This window comes from Lampetra fluviatilis, chromosome 20 (genome assembly GCF_964198595.1).
Source record: "Lampetra fluviatilis chromosome 20, kcLamFluv1.1, whole genome shotgun sequence".
In the NCBI taxonomy this organism is placed as follows: domain Eukaryota; kingdom Metazoa; phylum Chordata; class Hyperoartia; order Petromyzontiformes; family Petromyzontidae; genus Lampetra; species Lampetra fluviatilis.
Window position 1 is genome coordinate 11,143,788 of NC_136294.1, and position 19,078 is coordinate 11,162,865.

Consider the following 19,078-nt stretch of genomic DNA (forward strand, 5'->3'; position numbering starts at 1 on the left):
TATTTCCCTCATTAAAATGCAAATAAATTTATAACATTTTTGACATGCGTTTTTCTGGATTTTGTTGTTGTTATTCTGTCTCTCACTGTTCAAATAAACCTACCATTAAAATTATAGACTGATCATTTCTTTGTCAGTGGGCAAACGTACAAAATCAGCCGGGGATCAAATACTTTTTTCCCTCACTGTAGGTATCTGCACCTATATGTATATCTATAGGTTTACCATATGGTCCATAAGTTTGTGTTGCATGGCCAATATCGCACCACTGTGACTTGGGTCTTTAAATTCCCATTTATGGAGATGCGCGGAACCAGGAGGTACCTCCCAGTATAAAAATAGTCAATAGAATGTTCTGACGCGGTTGATGGTTCCACCCGTGTTTTCGAAGAGGGACGTTAAATCTGGGAGGTGCGCACTCACTAAATTAGTGTATTTCTGTACAGCCGACTCAAGCAGACGCACACCAATTTACAAGAAACGCAAATCAAGTCGTGTTGTTTCGGAGCATCACTTCCAGTAAAGAGCATGGGTGGGGGTCGAGAGTGCTAGAGGGGGTTGGGGTGGGGGGTTGAGGGGGGGTTGAGGGGGGGGTTGAGGGGGGGGTTATGGGGTTGTTGAAGGTGGGTGGGGAGCAAGTTAAGCTTTGTCGGGCGCCATCTTTGTAGAGGACAATACGCCCGATTTCTAATGCATGACGTCCCCGCGCCGCGTCGCGATTTGCAATGCGCGGGGAGCGGCGTTAGCGGGGCGGGGGGGTTGCCCCCCTCCCTTCCCTACGCAAGATGTCCGCCGGTTTACGCGCGCGTTGACTCTGCGTCACGGCGTGGCGCGCTCCGCTGTACACAAGACGTGGGAGTCGGGGAAGTGAAAGTGGGCCGCATCTTCACGGGAGGCGTGATATCGAGCAGGATAACAAATAAAAGCGAGGTTATTCAACGCCGAGCCCTCGTTGTGTTCGCGCTCATCCTCGTTGCTGCTCCAAGGCCGAGTAGAGGCGGGGGGCTCTGGAAGGGAGAGACGAGAGAGCGAGAGAGGTGTCTGCGTTCGGCGATGAGCGGCGGAGATCGTCGAGACAACGACGCCGTGGATCAGCCGCCCCACAAGTGCCGCACCAAGGACTCCTGGTGGAAGGGAATGGACAAATTCCCGGAACACGGTGAGACGCACCTGGTATAGGGACGGAGACATGAGGAGAGGGGCAAAGAGACATGGGGAGAGGGACATGGGGACGGCGAAACAGAGACGGGGGAGATGCACAGAGATACGGGGTAGAAGGACCGAGAACTATGGGGAGGACACATATACACGGGTGACGGACACAATAGACACTGCGAGAGGGACACAGAGACACGGGGAGAGGGACATGGGGAGAGGGGCAAAGAGACATGGGGAGAGGGACGCAGAGACGGAGGGAGAGACACGGGGAGAGGGACACGGAGACAGGGAGAGGGATTCACGGGAAGGGACACATCTGGAGAGAGGGGCACAGATATGGTAGAAGACACTGTGAGAGACAAACACGGGGAGAGGGGGCCCAGAGACACTGGGAGGGAGACGGACGAAGAGAGGCATGGGGATAGAGACGCAGATACACGGGGAAATCGACACGGATACCGTGAGAGATGGGAGAGTACATGGACACGGGAGAGGGAGACACGGGAGAGAGACTTGAAGAGAGGGGGAGAGGCACATGGAATGTAAACAAGACATGCACAAAGACCGATTGGAGTTCTGGACGGTGAGATGGCGACATAGCTAGCGACACATGGGAGACAGAGACACAAACATATACAGAATTTATGCTTATACAAAGACAGAAACAAGGAGACACGCTGGGGGGGGGGGGGACAAGGACAGGGTCCCATAGAGAACAAGACAGGCACGCAGAGGGAACACGGGAGACAGAAAGATAGACTTTGTGCCTTTTACTGTTGTAGCAAGACGAACACCTTCAGCGCAGTGTTAACCTCCAGTTGCCAGTGAGACAAAAGCTCTGGCAGTAGTGGCTTTGCTTGTGACATTAGCGAGCAAAAGGAGAGTTTGGGATATGTTTACCTGGTCAGCTGCTCACCACCAGCTTGTTGGCGCCAGCAGATGTCTCGGCTGAGTTACACTGAACGCAGATTTTTGGCTGTTGGTAGTCGGGAGAGTTTGTTGAACATCTTCTTGGTTCTTTCGGTAAAGTCACGTAGAAGGGAAATAATAAAATAATAAAAATAAAACCTAATAAAATACAATTCTCACGACGTTTCGGCCACAACGCAAGCAGCCGTCCTCAGGTGAAGAACAGGGCTGTCGGAAAGACAGCGTCCGAATGAACGCCACCAAGCTTGGCAGCGTATATTTAAGCTGGGTTAGAGGAGGAGAGCGCCTTGACAAATGCATTTACATATCAACAGAGGAATTTAGTATATTTATGGAAAATGCAGATATGGGATTAGTCACTACTTGCGGTGGAATGTGTAGGTGGTGGGGAGGTCTCAAAGTCATATTATGCTCGTGTATTATGTAGGATTAGCAGTTTGTTGAACATGTTATGTTTAAAGTAGTTTTGGTTCCTCTTTGCTGGCGGGAGTCATACAGGCTCCTTCGGCGCCAGTGAACTTGGTGCCAGGATAAGCTTTAGTTGCCCCCGGGGGAAGTTACAGATATTAAAGCTACGTGACATCAGCTTGTTGGATTGTGTGATTGTGGCTTTAGGGCATTCGTATTCTTATGAGGAACAGTTTGCAAATGTTATTCTTTCGTGAGAAGGTTTGTTTATATCTCTCAAGGCTTATTCATAAAGTTAAGACATCAGCTTCATAAGCTGTTTTAGTTTCAAGAAGTGAAGCACTCGACGCAATATTAGCAGTAGCGAATTCACTAGTTCCAGATAATTATGGTGACCGCAGTTGCTACTTGTAAGATCGGCGTGTGAGCGCCTGTTTTGACTGACAGAACATGGGTTCGAGGCAAGGGCTTGATTTTTCACTCGATATTTTCCAGAACGCTGCTAGTCTGGCTTTGACGTATGGATAATCGGCGTAAGACACTACCACTACAAGGTATGCCTAGCAATGATAATAAACCTTCATTGTACCCTGTTTTTTCCGTAAGCGCAAGAACAGGTTTGTACAAAATAGATGCAAATTAAGTTGAAATGGAAGTGGTTCCACATGAAGATGAATCACTATTTACAGGTCGGAGGTGTGGTTTCTTTGAGCTAGAAGTGTATTGAACTTACTGGCAACAGTTTATAGGGACCGGCTTATTAACAGTATACTTGGCAATACTGACATCAGCATACATAGCTCGTATTAGTGAGAATAGGCTTGTGGCGAAGTGTGGAGCAGTATTGGATTCTATTTCCGCAGGCAGCCACATGAATCCGCCCTGCTTTTATTTCAGCTGGTTGCACATGTTGCCAAAGGCTCTAGGTCAGGGGTAGGCAACCAAAATAACAAGAAGAGCCATTTCTTTCCAATTCGGTACAAAATTCAGTATTTCAAGAGCCGCCATGCATCTATGTACATACTGTACATGCGTACATATCGTCAAGAAGCAGCCCGTAAAGAGCCGCATGCGGCTCCGGAGCCGTAGGTTGCCGACCCCTGCTCTAGGTGAAAGAAATGTATTGCTAGGTTGTGTTCTTTTTGTACCGTCACAAGTTTGCATACATTGATTACACAAATATGCACTGTCCCCCCTCCCACGTGCAGCCACCAAGCCTGTATGCACGTTAGCTACGACTCACAGCCGAGACACGCGCGTTCCTTTGGGCATCTCAGATGCCACTTCACATTCGCAAACATCTTTCTATGACGTCATTCAGTTTGGTGGTTTCCAGATCACCAGCGAGTATACACCGGGACCAACGAGGGCTGCCTCATCCAGCCATTTTTAGGGGTAAATCAATCAATATTTATTTTATGTGCCAATATCATCCTCCATATACAAGTAGGCATCAGTGCCCATTACAACGGAACGGCAGCGGTTACAGGGGGCACGGAGCAACAGGAATGAGAAAAGGAACCCTTTGCACGCCCTCGGTGGCTAACACTGGCCGAGCAACATAAATAGCGCAAACTAAAGTGCAACGTATTCCCTTTTACGTGACTTTACCGAAAGAACCAAGAATATGAATCCCTGCAGTCACGAAAGCTTTAATTCGAAATTTTAAGTGCAACGGTGATTTCAATCGATATCACCCTGACTCAAGCTACACTGAATTTAATGCAGATGGAGAACAACTGGTACAGTGGTCATCTACAAACAACCTCGAACACAATGTGAAGCAACGGGCAATATTTCACTCAGCCAGATGGTAAAGGGATTACTTGCCTGATCTTTGCTGGGCAAGTTTGCCGGGCAGACGCCCCTCGTCGGCAATGTGCTTGATGCTGGATAACTTTTCACACAGTCAACTTAGACCATCGCTAATCCATTTTGGCCTTTGACTTCTAATCATCATAAGCTTGAATAAAGCCAACATGAAATATTAGAATTACTGACTGGGAGAAGGACAACAGTGTTTTGGAATTTAGCGTTGTCACAATTCTGTCAAGCAGCATGCCAATTGATGGCGTATACAGCCAATTTCGAGGTGCCATTTTTCAAGCAGCATGCATAGCCATCCTTCTGGATAATCATCCGGTTTACACTACGTGTCCTAAACGTTATATATGACACTTTACTAAAATAATATGAGTATTCCGGTGAACCAGCCATCACCGATCATCTGATAGTCACTTGATTCCAGCAGTTATGCCCATTGGGAAGAGACAACTGTGAAACTTGTTGCCACTCATTCAAGTTGAAGTGATGGAACCTGATCTGGCATCTTGGCACAATGCAGCAACCACAAACTTCAAGGTGTTTGCTGGTGACGCCAAACAAATCTGCCAGTGACTTGCTATGTATATCAAGGGTCCCAATGAAAATGTATGTCCGACAGTAGGTTCGCAATGAATGGCAACAATACCACTGGCAAAGCTCCGCGTTACATCTATGTGGAACTTTTCACACTCGCAGAACTAGACAAGATACTGTGGAATGTAAAATCTGTAACAGCCTTGGGCTATGACATCATCTCTCTGGAATGTCTAAAACACCTTCGACCTCGTGTTTGCCAGTAGTTGGTAAATTTTGCCATATGGGTTACCAACGAAAGGAGGCTAATAAGGATCTGGTGGCTATAAAAGATCCTCTCACCTCCAAAATTGGAAAAGAGCTACAAAATGTGATAAGCTACCACCCGGTTTCTTTGCTGTCAGTGTGCTTCAAGGTTCTGGAGCATCTCATACACCAGTGCATTCTCCATTCATCGGGAATGGCTTCCAGAAAAAAAACATAAAGACAGGAGCCGTATTTCTAGACCTGACTGCCCCCTACGACACAGTCTCGCACACTGGCCTTCTAGTGAAAATATCCAGTCTTGCCAAGGTCGGCAGTTGACAAAATTGAACTGCTGCTTAGAGACAGTCGTGCAAATACGACATGTTCGACCCTCCACGAGCCCACTTGGCATTGAGGTGCCTTTAATGGACCAACATGCCACACTGGGACTTGTTGATGGTATCAAGGTGGTGCGAGGAATGGTCCACCCAAGACATCCAGAACTAGTTCCTCATCGCCGACCACACCGTTCGCCTCTGGCTTGGAGCTACCATGGTGGTCATAGGTCCTGCTCAACAGGTTCCATTCTAGCCAGGGTCTGCGTGCAGCCAGCCTCCAAACCTGGCACCAATGTGACAACAACCCTCTCTGGATGTGGCCAGGGAAACAACATTCAGCACGCTGTTGATGAGTGCTCCCTGATCGAACTCAACAGTGTTCTCAGGGCCTCCGCACTGCTGATGAAGTGGCTGGCATCTGGCTCGGCAAGACGAGCATATAATAATTATGTATTTATAATAACTTTCTTACCTATTCCTTGTTGCACTCCTATTGCTTTTTTTGTATTGTTGTTTAACTTTCTGACCCGCCCCTGCTGGGCATCTTGTGAAAAAGAGTTTAATAGCTCATCGGATTCCTACAGGATGAATAAACGTTTCTAATACTGATTCTGGTAACAGGTTTGGAATTTGTATTTGGCACTTATTCACATGTTACAAAAAACAAGATTGTGTGATGACTTGAAAAATGAACTTCTATTCATGATATTGCATGTTTATGTCTGTCGTAATTCTTACCCTAGGAGAAAGAGAACCCAATTCCTCAAGCGGAGAATCAATGAGAGCAACGGTGATGAGAAGGTGGGTTAGGAATATATGACTGAGCATTACGACTGTTTCACTACATAACTCTTTCCCCCGAAACGCCTCTTATCCTTAACTCTATTTCACCTTCATCCTATTATTCACACCTGTCAATCAATCTATGCCAAATTGTATAAAGAGCACTCTCCTGATTATCAGAGGTTAACCTTGGATAAGTGGAGTAAACTGGAAGTGGTGGAATATACTTCCTGTTATGCACATTAGGTCGCAGATGAGTCGATCTAAAGCGGTCTCCCAGAAGTGATAAATTTATCTTATTTTTCCATACCTATCAGTGGATAAGTCACACTGGAGGTAACATTAAATTCTTACTATGAATTCCCACCTCGTCACCCTGATGTGCTACAAAATTCTATTATGCATGAATGAGTTGCCAAAAAGTGGTATCTTTCAACACAATAATCTCCTTTGTCCGTGGTGTAGTACAATAGGAGTGGCCCAGAAGTGATGGCAAATAATGCCCATTCTCGTATACACTAGGGAGATGGAGAGATAACATATATAATAATACATCACTTTGTGTACAAGTGCTAGGTGGATAACATGATGGTGCCTTGGGGAGACCTTCATCTAGCAGTGGCTTGGCCATGGATGATGATGTTGACAATAAGATATGGATAATAGACCTTGCCAATGGCACCCTCTATCACCACGGATAGGAGGAGTTTCACTCTGGTTTATTTAAGCAAGTTCATAAATGGCCAATGCTTTAATACAGTGGACTAGTTAACAGGATCACAAGGTTACTGTGAGTGGCTTAGCAGGTTTGTAATGGCCATGTCGGGAGCACCGTGCCATCATAACTGATATACTGCATTGCAGTTTGGACATCCATCTTGTGGTTAAACATGATTGTCAAGAATATTGAGATTGGAATTATCAGTCTAATCACCAATGACTGCACAAAAATAATGCTAATATTAACGTTTCTGCTTTATTTAACCAAATTCAGATCTAAGGATGACAATTTCTATACATATCAGATGACTGGCATGTGGCGAATCACTGTTTAAAGAACCATAATCACATACAGGAAAAGCTCTGATATCCAGCATCCATAGGGAATGGAGGGTGCCGATTGCCGGTTATCTGAGAGGTATACTTATGGTTCATCAAATATTCCAAGTACATAATAGTTTTCAAGAAAAAGACTAAGCCTCCATTTTAACTGTGATACAATAAATAATTTCCTCTTTTACAGAGGTCCTCACCAGTCCGTTGTAGGTAATTCTAAGTTGATTGTAGAGAAGCAGTACAAAGTGACAATACAGCACAAGCAGCACATCGCCATCATAACGGTGGATGGCGGATGTTAGCAATTGAGTCTTATCGCTGCGACACCGCTCAGCAGCAACCTGAAGCTTCCATAAACAACAGGTCTATGAGAAGTGCACGGCAATATGCTGGGTGGCTATCGGAATTTTTTATGGATACGTGCAAGAATATTTGTATTGCCGTCTATGACAAGACACCGTTTATCATAAGTATCAGATTTGCATAATAGAAAATAAATGATCGTGCATAACTCAATGATCATTATTATCCTTGTGGAGATTATTAATAAAACAATAGATAAGTAGACACGTAAATTTTTTTTATAATTTCTCACAATTCTGCAGCCGCATGGGTTTCTCGGAGTGCATAGTGTCAGCAGTTATTGATTCAAGTGCAGAAAACTTTGGACCGGTTTCAACGGTGTCATGATTCTTGTGCAAGCCGTTTCATGCGTGCATTATTTTGGTAAAGAATACATTTTCAATTACACAATGATGAATCATTTTGACCCTGATATATATCTTGTATGCCACACGAGACCGTACGACTTCATGCCAAAACGATGCAGTTTTCACAGCATGAATAATATGCTGGAGCCTTTGCTAAGAACTATAAACTATTTTTATTTTACCAGGTAAGGCCCACTTAAGCAAATTAGCTCTTTTTCATTTGCGACCTGGCCACAAATGATAGCTCAACGAAGTGGCTTATTATGTGGAAATGTATAGCAGCCAAATACTCGAAACAAATGTTTCTAAATGTTGAGGGAAAAACTGAAGGACCCAGAGAAAAATCCATGCAATCATGGGGAGAACATGCGTAGGGGTCAGGATCCAACCCACAAACTCCTGTATACCAGGCCAGATAGCTAACGTCTCACCACCATGGCACCCTAATCACCTGGGTGATGTTCTTCTACCTTGAGATCCGATTGTTAGGGTTACTCAAAATGCAGTTTGTGCTGGGGGGCTACCAGAATGGCAGTTCCCAATGGAATGGATACCTGCATTGTTGGGCAATTCTCAGCTTTAAATATCTTTCTTGCAACTTCATTTATCTCATCCATTTTTTTTACGTTTGTCATTCAAAGGTGAAGTTACATTCTGAATGTGAAAAGATCTGGGACTCCAGACTATGACTGATGTGTTTTATTTTACATCCCCATCCTTTTACTCCACTTGAACCATATCACTGTCAAGATAGAAGCTCAAGGACCTGGCAATAGAGGAAGCCTTCACCGCAAAGCGAAGAAGCTTCCGAGTCTTATCGTTGTTGTTGATTGCAAACTGCTGGAAGATTGGTGGCATCGCCGTCAATGTACTTTATAACTTGCTGGGCTATTTGCTGGCCAGTCAATGATTTTCAAACAAATCTGTGCCGCCTTTTGAGTGTTATCCCCCTTCATTTGCATAAGGTTCTTACCAGGTCCTTTGGTTTCTGTCCACGTGCATTCAGGACCTTTGATATTCAGTGGAGTTTTCCTGGATAAATAACGGATGTGAATTAATCTCACTACAGGGGTGAAAGGACATTGACAATGAGCAACCAATCGCAATGTCCAGTGGTTGCAGAGTATTAATCCTCGAATCCCTTTTGATTTCAGACAAACCGCCAGCGATTCCACTGGGAAAGGAATTGGCTATCCGTGGTCCGACGAGCAAAAAGATCTCCAACAAACGGAAACCAGCAAGCGTAATCTAAACAGCACATCATCAATGCTATCGGAAACGTCCTCACCAAAAGAAGATGTCAAGAAGAGTTCTGACAAACCACCTACTTCAAACAAAACACCTTCCTCTTACAAGCAGAAGACGTTGTTAGATTATTATTCCAATGAAGGGAGGGCAAAAGAAGAGAAAAAAATCAATGATAAGAGCCAGGTACAGATTGAAGCCAAGCCTGGACCATGCAATCCTGGAGGCATCAGTGGAATGATGGACAAAACACCAGATAAAATGCTGAGGTCAGAGGGGTTGGACTCCGAGAACACGACCTGCCCGGTCGTCAAGGGACAGAAGGAACAACAAATGGAGGTGAACCGAGCGGGCAGCGACTGTGAAACGAAGAAACAACCAGTGCCAAATGATGAGGATGACGCCAACGGGCAACGGAACAACGTCACCGTAGAGCCATGCCTTTCAGAGTCGAGAGAGAACTCCAACGACAATGTTTCGCCAAAAGAGATTGGGTACTACATGTTTTCAGAGGAACGTTTTATTTTGGCTGTGAAAAAAGTGCAGCATTTGTACATCTCTGTGGAAAGTGCAAATCTGCAATTAATCGATTGTCTGTGCCAATGATATATTGTACTTTGACACACCGATTGCTGACCGTCTAACCAAGATAACGAGAGCGTACCTGTTTTTCTGTATGTGTGTGTGTGTGTGCGCGTGCATACATGCTCTAGAATTTCTACTTTCAAGACGCATTTAACAAACAAATCCTCTATGCATCCGGAGATGTCGGACCATGCAGGGACTCCCAATGCCAAATCACAGGTGGAGTTTGCGTGCTCAGCATAAGAGACGGTATCTGCTTCATGCGGCCTTGATCTTGAGTTTTTATGCACTGGTTTTGCTCCTTCTGTGGGTCAGATTTACTCTCCCACCCTCCACAGCGTTCTGTGTGTATTTGTCACCAAGTGCAATCACTCAACCCTTCTCTATTCTTACTACCGTTGAACTTGTATGTATGTGGAACTTCTTTCGCACCATACGCAGCCAACCGTGCTTATTGGAGGTGCGGGGGAAGAACAACAAACTAAACACAAAAAGCAGTTCTTAAGAAATTAGTTTTTAATCTAGATGATTGAAAAGTGCAGAGCTCCAGTGGCTTCCTAATATCGGAGGGAATTTGCGTTCCAGATGGCTGCAGAAGTACATCTGAATACGCACGATGCAGTGACTGTCTTTGTTTGATGGCTAGCCAAAAGCCACTGCGATGATGACCAGAGTTGCGTAGTGGTTTGTGCTCCTTGACGAGAAAAACAATAATTTATACCAGCAACATCGTGCTCGGATAATTTTGGTGACTTTGTCCCTAGTATTTCAATGGCTCCAATAAAGTCACATTACTAAAGAATCTGGCCACAATGCACATTTTTTTTGTTACATTGGGAACACCTCTAAAAATCTACATGATACACAATTGATGTTGCTGCAACAGTTGTCACATCTGGTCACTGTAGTCATGGTAATGAACCCCTACACCCTCGAATATAAAATAAATTAGGCCTAACATTATTTGGTGATACAACAATGTTGATTGCCTCTATGACTTTATTGTTTCTTCCCTTGACACGTCATTATGAGCCCCTGCTATTACCGATATTATCCTAGAAGGAATGCCAACTTTTATCCATAATTTCTGAACTTTTTGGAAAAGTAATACTCAAATTGGTTAACCTTGGCTGCCAAGTGGCAGGCTCTTTTAAAGAATGAGTATATAAGAGATGTGGCCATTGTTGGTGATATGGCCGAGTGGTAACTCGTTTGCCGCTCGTTGTATGGATTCGTAATTTGAGCCTTGCGGCTTTCCTGGTTAATACGACGGGTCGAGTAACCAAACGTATACGCCATCTTTTTCACAGTGGACGTTAAAGATTCCGTGATGTTATTTGAAAAAAGAGGAGGCCTTGTGTGTCAGCGTCATAGTCTAAATTTGCTGAATGTAAAGAATTACCCACAAATGACTCAAATTGGAAAGCACATGGCAACATTGCCTCGTATTGCGAAGCTAATGTGCAGACCTTGTCTGTAAAACAACCACTTCGTGATAGCCTTGGGCTGTACGAATGGTGTGAATGTTAATGATTTAGATTTGATTGTTCGTCCGTCATCTTTTGCCAAATGCAAATTTACACTGCACTAAAGTAAATGTGTCATCAAGCAGGCAAAACTTGACATGTAAAGCGCAAATGCTAGAAACTAATGCCCTGTCTAATTTGGCTGCCGTCCGTTCTAGTCGTTTGCCAACGCTGTTACAAACAATTCTGTAAACCTTACTTTTCATGAGTAACAAATGCATTTTGGCCATACTTCTTTGGCTGCCGTTTTATTGGAAATTATACTCTTGATTACATGCACTATCACACAGACAAAGATCCCCTATCGCCTTTTAACACAGTGTTGGGGTAAATGCTGTTCGCGGGCAACTATTAAGGCCGGCGAAGCACTCCTGCTGAACAGATACACAATCACACGCAAAGATTTTCTCTCGCACACACACGTGCACATGAAAACTGAAAGGTGCCTTATGAGTGCAAATTATTTTGTATTGATGCATTGAGTAATGATGGTCGTATTTGTGTCTCAAATACTCTAATTGTTATGCTATAAAACATTATCTTCCAAAGGCATTTCCACAGCCCATCAATACCTGATCTGCTAAAGCACTATGCAGTATCTCTTGCCCTCCTGCTCACAAACCGTTGCGTTATGACACTACTGCCTAAGTACACACAAGGTCCTCGGCCACCCTGACTTTCTCTCTTACCATGCCTTGCGATCCAACTACAGGAGCCCTATTTGTAACTTCTGCCCAATACTTTGTAGTAGAAATTTTATTTTAAGACCCCAGTGTTCAGCCTCATTGCTGAAGACTGCCAACAGTTGAATGTCCTGGCCAACAAACCTGCATCATTTGCATACTCCAAGGCCCACACATTCATCTGAGCTGCTTTGATCTCTGTGATTTCTACGGTGCAAACCCCATTAATGGTGGTAGTGAATACATAGTCAAGCAGAACATTAAACAACACCGGAGACAAAATACATACTTGGGTGGACACCTGTCCTAACATTTGCAGCGCTTCTTTAACATGTTGAATTTCACTTCTCAGACTGTCACCATCTAACACTTTCGTAGAGCACGTCTGCTCTTATCAAGACGCTCATTCATCGAGCTAAGAAAGTGTCAGATGGTGGATGCCTACAAAGGGCAGCGTACATCAGTAGGGATTACCGTTGGTAGGGCTATTTTAATAAACAATAGACAGGAAGGACAAGTTCAAAGGGCTTGCATAATGCACATGCATAATGCACATTGCCTCAGTAATACACCCCCCCTCCACATTGTGAAAGAGCGCAAAAGTGTGGTCAACACATCTACACCTTTATATAAGGAATGAAACAGTAAGACTCCTCCATAAATCTGGCTGTCGCCTGATGAAGCTAGTTCTAATTACTGGCGAAACGTCGTACTCGGTTTGTAAATGTTGTGACTTGGCTCTCCAACACACTGGTGTGCTGTGCTAGTGACGAATTGGCACGTTCTGTTTACGTGACAACCCTTACTAGTTGGCTGTGTCGGGTGGTGGCGGGTTTTAACAACATATATTTACGCGATCTTAACCCAAAAACCTCTTATGGATGATATTGGTCGTGAAAGCCTACGTGTTAAACAAATCAGCCATTCTGATGTAAAGTCACGTAGGTAGAAAAAAAGAATAATGATCACGACGTTTCGATCACCACACAAGCAATCGTCTTCTCCCACCTGAAGACGATTGCTTGTGTGGTGATCGAAACGTCATGATCTATTATTATTTTTGCTACCTACGTGGCTTTACCGAAAGAACCAAAGAGTATGGATTCCTGCAGTCACAAAAGCTTCAAATCAAAATCATTCGGATGTCTCGCCCCTTTGTACCGTCCCAGTTTTGAAGCAGATGCCATCTCACCTGGGATGCTGTAGCAGCCTGGCAGTCCCCACTAATCCTTCCACCACACAGTCATAGTCTTGCTTAAGTCTATAAAGGAAATCTAAAACTCCAAATACTCCCTACTGTTCTCTATCATCTGTCCTACTGTTAAGATCTGATCACTGCAGTCTCTCCCCGATGGAAATCCTCACTGATTTTGCCCTTAATTGTTTTTATGTATGATTCTTTATCCTATTTAGCAGTATTCTAGTAAATACCTTACCTACAATGCGCAACGCTGCACTCTTTTTGATGGTATGGCGATTCCCTTATTTCAGTCCTGTGGCAGCTGTTGCCTATTCCAAGCACGTTTGATCATCTTGTGTAACTCCGTCAGCATGCGATGGCCTCCTCCTTTCTCATCAGGAACACCACATTTCCACTGCCTTTCCTGATTGAATCCACTCCACTGCCATTTTGGCCTCTTCTGTAAGCTCTTAATTCTGCACAGAACCTTCTGCTGCTGCCTGTTCTGTAATTATTCTGTCGAGTCTATAGGATCCTCTCCGTTGGAAATTTTACAAAATTATGCTCACCAGAAGTCTAACCCCGCCTTCTCAGTGTAGTGTGTTCTGCACCACTGCTCTCCCTAATTGGTTCTAGTTCTGTTGTCATAGACATAATTTTACCACTATCAATTCACCATAGAACACGTGTTTTCATCTTCCTCTTACTGTTACCATCTTCTGGCTGCTTTGCTTCTTTATTTTGAGCACTTGTCCTTCCTGTAGGGCCTAGAACTTCTGTTGCCTCAATGACAAACGCCTTCTGCTGCTGTCTTTGTGTCCCCTTCTGTCAGTTTTGCGACAACATAAAACTTGCATCCGATGCTCATCTCAAAATGCTGTCGCACCTCGGGAAACTTTAGCTGTGTGAAGTGCTGGTTGTTGCTGGCTGCTTGGAATGTTGGGCATTTGGACATATGCTCCGCAACCGTGATTGTTAAAACCTTTGTAATTTCGATTTAAAGCTTTCGTGACTGCAGGGATTAATCTTCTTGGTTCTTTCGGTAAAGTCACGCAGAATGGAAATAATAAAATAATAAAAACAAAACATTTAATAATTCTCATGACGTTTCGGCCACAACGCAAGCAGCCGTCCTCAGGTGGAGAACAAGTCTGTCGAGAAGACAGAGTTTGAATGACTCTCCACCTGAGGACGGCTGCTTGCGTTGTGGCCGAAACGTCGTGAGAATTATTTTATTATGTTTTGTTTTTATTTTTTTATTATTTCCATTCTGCGTGACTTTACCGAAAGAACCAAGAAGATGAAACCTTTTGTAATTGTTATTTTTCTAACGTAATTCTGATAATACCAGCTCTTAAGAATGACATTTTCGGTGTGAATGATTTGCTTGAGCAGGCACAGAGGAAGGATGCAAACAGCGACGGTTCCAACCCTGCGTCGAGTGAGACCATGGCTAGTAACCGAGGCCAGTCGGGGGCCGGTACCCGTGGCCACACACAGGGGACAAACACAAGAGGTCACCCTTCGGACAAGTTTAACCCAGCGGAGCAGGCAAGCACCTCGAATGTCAAGGGAGCGATGGGTTCACCATCGAGCACCAGCTGTGGAACGGGGCAGAAATCCTCTGAGGCTTTTGGCCAAGACTCCATGGATCAATCACCACCCAAGAAGCACGGGTACTAAATATGTATTTGCCGACGTGCATTCTGTTTGTTGGTGAGCAAAGTGCAACGTTTGTGCAAGGTTTGTGCCGCTGTGCAGAAAGTGTGGTGGCGCGGCAATTAATACAATCTGTGTGTGTCGACTATACGGATACTAAGTTATCGCTTTATTGATTAACATCGATTCTTGAACTTGAGATACACTTTCAAACTGCTTGGAAGACCTTTTATGATTTATTCAATCTGTATGTGAATCTGCACACTTGTTACCATTCAGTGAATCAATGAAACGAACGAGTCACAGCAAGTTGTAAGGAGCGCATGCCAGTCAGACTACGAACGGTGCAGGAAATACAATTGACACAACCCTTACAAATGCAATGGTGTTCACGAGACATACAAAAGGGACAACAAGCAAATGGATTGTTTATTTGTATGATGATCCCCAGATTGTGACGATTTTTTCAAATTGTGAGGGAATAGTAACCAGTGGGCTCACCAGCAATTTTTTATGGGCACGTATTTTTACACGTTTTGGTGCCAAAGTTTTCTGCAGGGGACTGTGCATAAAAATGAATTGTAGTGCTCGATTAATCCGCTCCCTGCCTTCACCAACTCGCACTGACCAGTTTGGTAAAGTATGGTCATATAACCCCTGTGAACCGTAAGGTGTATGGAAGCCCTGATGTAGCAGCGGATTGACAAAAAGGCCGTATTATGACAAAGATCCCCTTATACTCTTTGGTTCTTTCGGTAAAGTCATGTAGGTATAAAATACTGAAAGAAGCAAAGAGTATAGATTCCTGCAGTCACGAAAGCTTCAAATGAAGATCCCACCTTATAGTCGGAAGACTTTTGGGGCAAGTGCGGTTAGCGATCAGCTATTCATATATAGCAAAATTACTGTAGTGAATAAAGAGAGCTGTTTAGATAACCGTGATTTTTAGGGTACCTATATAATCACGTTTTTCTAAACATATATAATCACGGTTCTCTAAACCGCTCTCTTTATTCACTACAGTAATTTTACTGTGGCAGTTCCACATGAAGACGGAGGCTTGTGTTGCTTCCGAAACGTCGTGATTTAATTTAGTTGTTTTCATTTTCTTTTATTTTTTACCTACGTGACTTTATGGAAAAAAAGCTATACAACTCAGTGGGCCTTACCTTGTAAAATTAAAAATAGTGTTCAGTTTGAGCATACTTAACTGGTGCTTGTAACCACTGATACTGGTTAGAGTGCTCAGCTCGCCATTTAAAGGTTGCAAGATGAAATCCCTTGGGTGGACAAATACGGCTTCTCACCCATTTTGTGTCAATGGAGTGAGTAGTGCTTTGTAGGGAGGTAATGGTCTTGATTGTCCTCCATTTGAAAGCTGGCCACTGCCAAGGGAATGTGGAATTTCTATCACTGTTTCAATCCTGCCAATGAATATGAGCACCATCCATTGATTGAGTGGCGATACGCCGTGACTTGGAAACACTGATTGCTGACCCGGTGACCTGGGTAATGAGAGTCGATCTGTTTTTGTGTGCATGTTATGCCTGCGCACCCAATTCCACCTACATTTAGCGTGACTTCGCCTACGAACTTCAGTGGTGGAAACCACTCTCACTTCAACAACAACCTGACTCGAGGTGCGAGCATCGGAGCACATGGGATATACCTGCCCAAGCTCCAACCAAGTCACACCCACAAAGTCGCAGTCATGGTGAGTTCCTTTAATTTCATTCTTGGACACATTCGCATATGTATGTTGGACTTCTTTCACACCGTACGTAGCCAACCGTGCTAATTGGAGGTGCAGGGGAAGGACAACAAAGAGATGGTGGGGTTGCCGAGTGCTAATACCATGTCGGTACACCAAGACAATGCTGAGAATCTGCATTCAAATCCACGTAGGCATGCATTGTTAAACTAGGTTTCCTCATAACTAGTTCATAGTTGCGACCCAAGGATTTATTTGATTACTTTATTTATTGCTTTTTTACTTTATTCTGCTAACACCAACTGAAGGAATTAAATATTTTTTGTTTGACTTGCAAAAAAACATTGCTTGCTGGGTATAGAAAGGTAAGATGAATAAGGCCTGTTTAAGGGACTTTAGAGGCCCGTGACCAAAGAGTGGTTACAGTGAGCATTCCCAATTGGAATGTCGTCTTGTTGACATAATTGCATGATTAGAGAAAAGGCCAAGCGTGTGTGTAAAGCGCACTTGTGGAGGGGGAGGCCGAGTGGCACAAGAGGTGCGCTCAAACTTTGTGTGGTGCTCAAAGTCCATTGGTGGCCCCGAGTCAGCGGTGCATATTCAATATTGCAACAGCAGGGGGCATTCTCTCCATAGGACGACTTCTGTGGACTTCCAGCAGTTTGGTAGTGATTTTGTATGTATGTTGAACTTATTTCACACCGACTGCACTTATCCCAGCAAACTATGTTCAGTTTTCCGGCCATGCACAACAAGTGCCACGTAACCCAATTCTTGGTTTCCCATAAGTTTGACGAAGTCCTATGAGAAGCTCGTATGGTGTGTGAACATCAGCATTGGTGAGATAAAGGCAGCTTTGCATGGTGCTGGCCTCCCCACCTGATTGTAATTGTGGGCCTTGTTTGACTTGGGAGGTACTTCCTAACCGCAATTACCCCAACATTCTATGTAGGCTGTGTCGGTAATCTTTGTTTTTTTTTGTGCACGCATGTGCCTCGTGTACATGTGTATACATAAAAGTTTTAATCATCTCCTCCTGCAATGGAGACACTTCCCAGCTCTCCTGCAACTTCAGGAAACACCTCAATGTTGATTAGTCGCTAAAACGCACATCAAACTGCCTTGCTAAGTCCCACGGTAGCAAGTCCATAGAGTGTTGGGGGTGGTCACAGACTGTCATGGGACTGCTGCTTGACCCTTCAATTGCACGCAGGCAGTGCGGTGTAACGCTTGTTTACCCAGGAAAGTGTCATGAACTCGCGTGACTCTTTTCAAGAAGCACAAGTAGAAAACAATTTGACACATTCATCAATAACTTTGCCTGTGACCTCGGTGTGTCACAAAGGAAGTTCGGATTGCTTCATTTCAGGATCGCAATCGTAAACCCACCTTTCTTCTCTCGATCTGATATTGGGAAACCGAATTTGGATCGTGCTTGTTTACGTGCATTGAGATCCTGGCACGCACGCTCCTGGCCTGACGCTGGGTTTGTGCGGCTGTCGGAGGTCGTTGTTGTGGTCACGCTGTTCCGGCTATTGAGGTGCCATCGGAGCGAGGCCACGCAATCTCCACTCACGCCCTACGGCTGCAATCCACAGCAACAGTTCAGTTTCACTGCTATGGACATTCCCACATTAAACCCAACCTCGGAATGTTTAGTCTCGCCTCATCCATTTGTCTTTTTGAGTTCATGAATTACAGGGAGCGGCAGTGCGGTAGTTAGCGCACTGCATTACAAATGCGGTGACACGAGTTCTATTCCTGCTCATGACCAATAATAGTGGAGATTGTGATCTTCCGCTCCCGATCATTGACTCTGTCCTTGTAGGGAAGAGAAGCCGGTGAACTCTAACCGGCCCCTACTAGGTGGAGAATTGCCCAGAGGGTGTTGCTTCCATACGCATGTTTCCTGCATGCGAATCTGTGTTGTGGGTTAAATAAAAACAACAAAAAGCACTGAAGAACATGGGAACTGGTCCTGGACTTCACGTAGGTCGACTCGGCCTTAAATTGGCACCTGGTGCGCTGTGTGAACATCATTACTGGGGAGACGGAGGCAGCTGGGTCGGGTGCTGGCCACCCACCCTCTTGTGCAGCGTGCCGGCCTTTCATAGGTGCTTGCCAGCAGGACTTGCCCAAAAATATTTTAAAGGCTATATGGGGAACTTTGTTTTTGTCTGTACATATGTATGTGTCTGTGTGCTGCAGCTTGACCACCTGAAAGATGGAGAGAAACCTCGACCTTTCCCACTTCACTTGAAAGTTACGTGGGACGGTGATCATGTGCGGATGCCCTTCTGCGACCAGTCGGTGCACCAGGCACAGAACATGGTGGGTCTCCGCACAACAACAACCGCTATTCGCCACTAAGTGGTGGTGATGTCACCACAGCACTTGTGCCAGTTTAGTTGCACCTTGAGGCCACGTGAAGTACGTCGAAAGCTCGCTGGCAAGAGGTCATTAGAAAGACACAGGTGCCATGGGTTGACTGAGATCACTGGC

At 44.6% G+C, this 19,078-nt stretch overlaps 1 protein-coding gene across 5 annotated transcripts in view; it reads left to right on the forward strand.

Moving 5' to 3' along the window:
* The first annotated feature begins 858 nt into the window (after window positions 1–858).
* Window positions 859–19,078, forward strand: part of PARG (poly(ADP-ribose) glycohydrolase) — a 140,309-nt gene continuing 122,089 nt past the window's right edge. The window contains exons 1-8 of one of the 5 annotated variants that reach the window (XM_078865610.1): window positions 867–1,159; window positions 2,992–3,050; window positions 6,182–6,239; window positions 9,142–9,726; window positions 9,946–10,036; window positions 14,602–14,882; window positions 16,441–16,579; window positions 18,785–18,907. In XM_078865610.1, the coding sequence (XP_078721736.1) occupies window positions 3,017–3,050; window positions 6,182–6,239; window positions 9,142–9,726; window positions 9,946–10,036; window positions 14,602–14,882; window positions 16,441–16,579; window positions 18,785–18,907 (1,311 nt within the window). In that variant the 5' untranslated portion in view covers window positions 867–1,159; window positions 2,992–3,016. Of the gene's footprint in view, window positions 1,160–2,991; window positions 3,051–6,181; window positions 6,240–9,141; window positions 9,727–9,945; window positions 10,037–14,601; window positions 14,883–16,440; window positions 16,580–18,784; window positions 18,908–19,078 lie in introns of all 5 variants that reach the window. The other 4 variants (XM_078865611.1, XM_078865613.1, XM_078865609.1 and 1 more) reach the window with 4 other exon arrangements.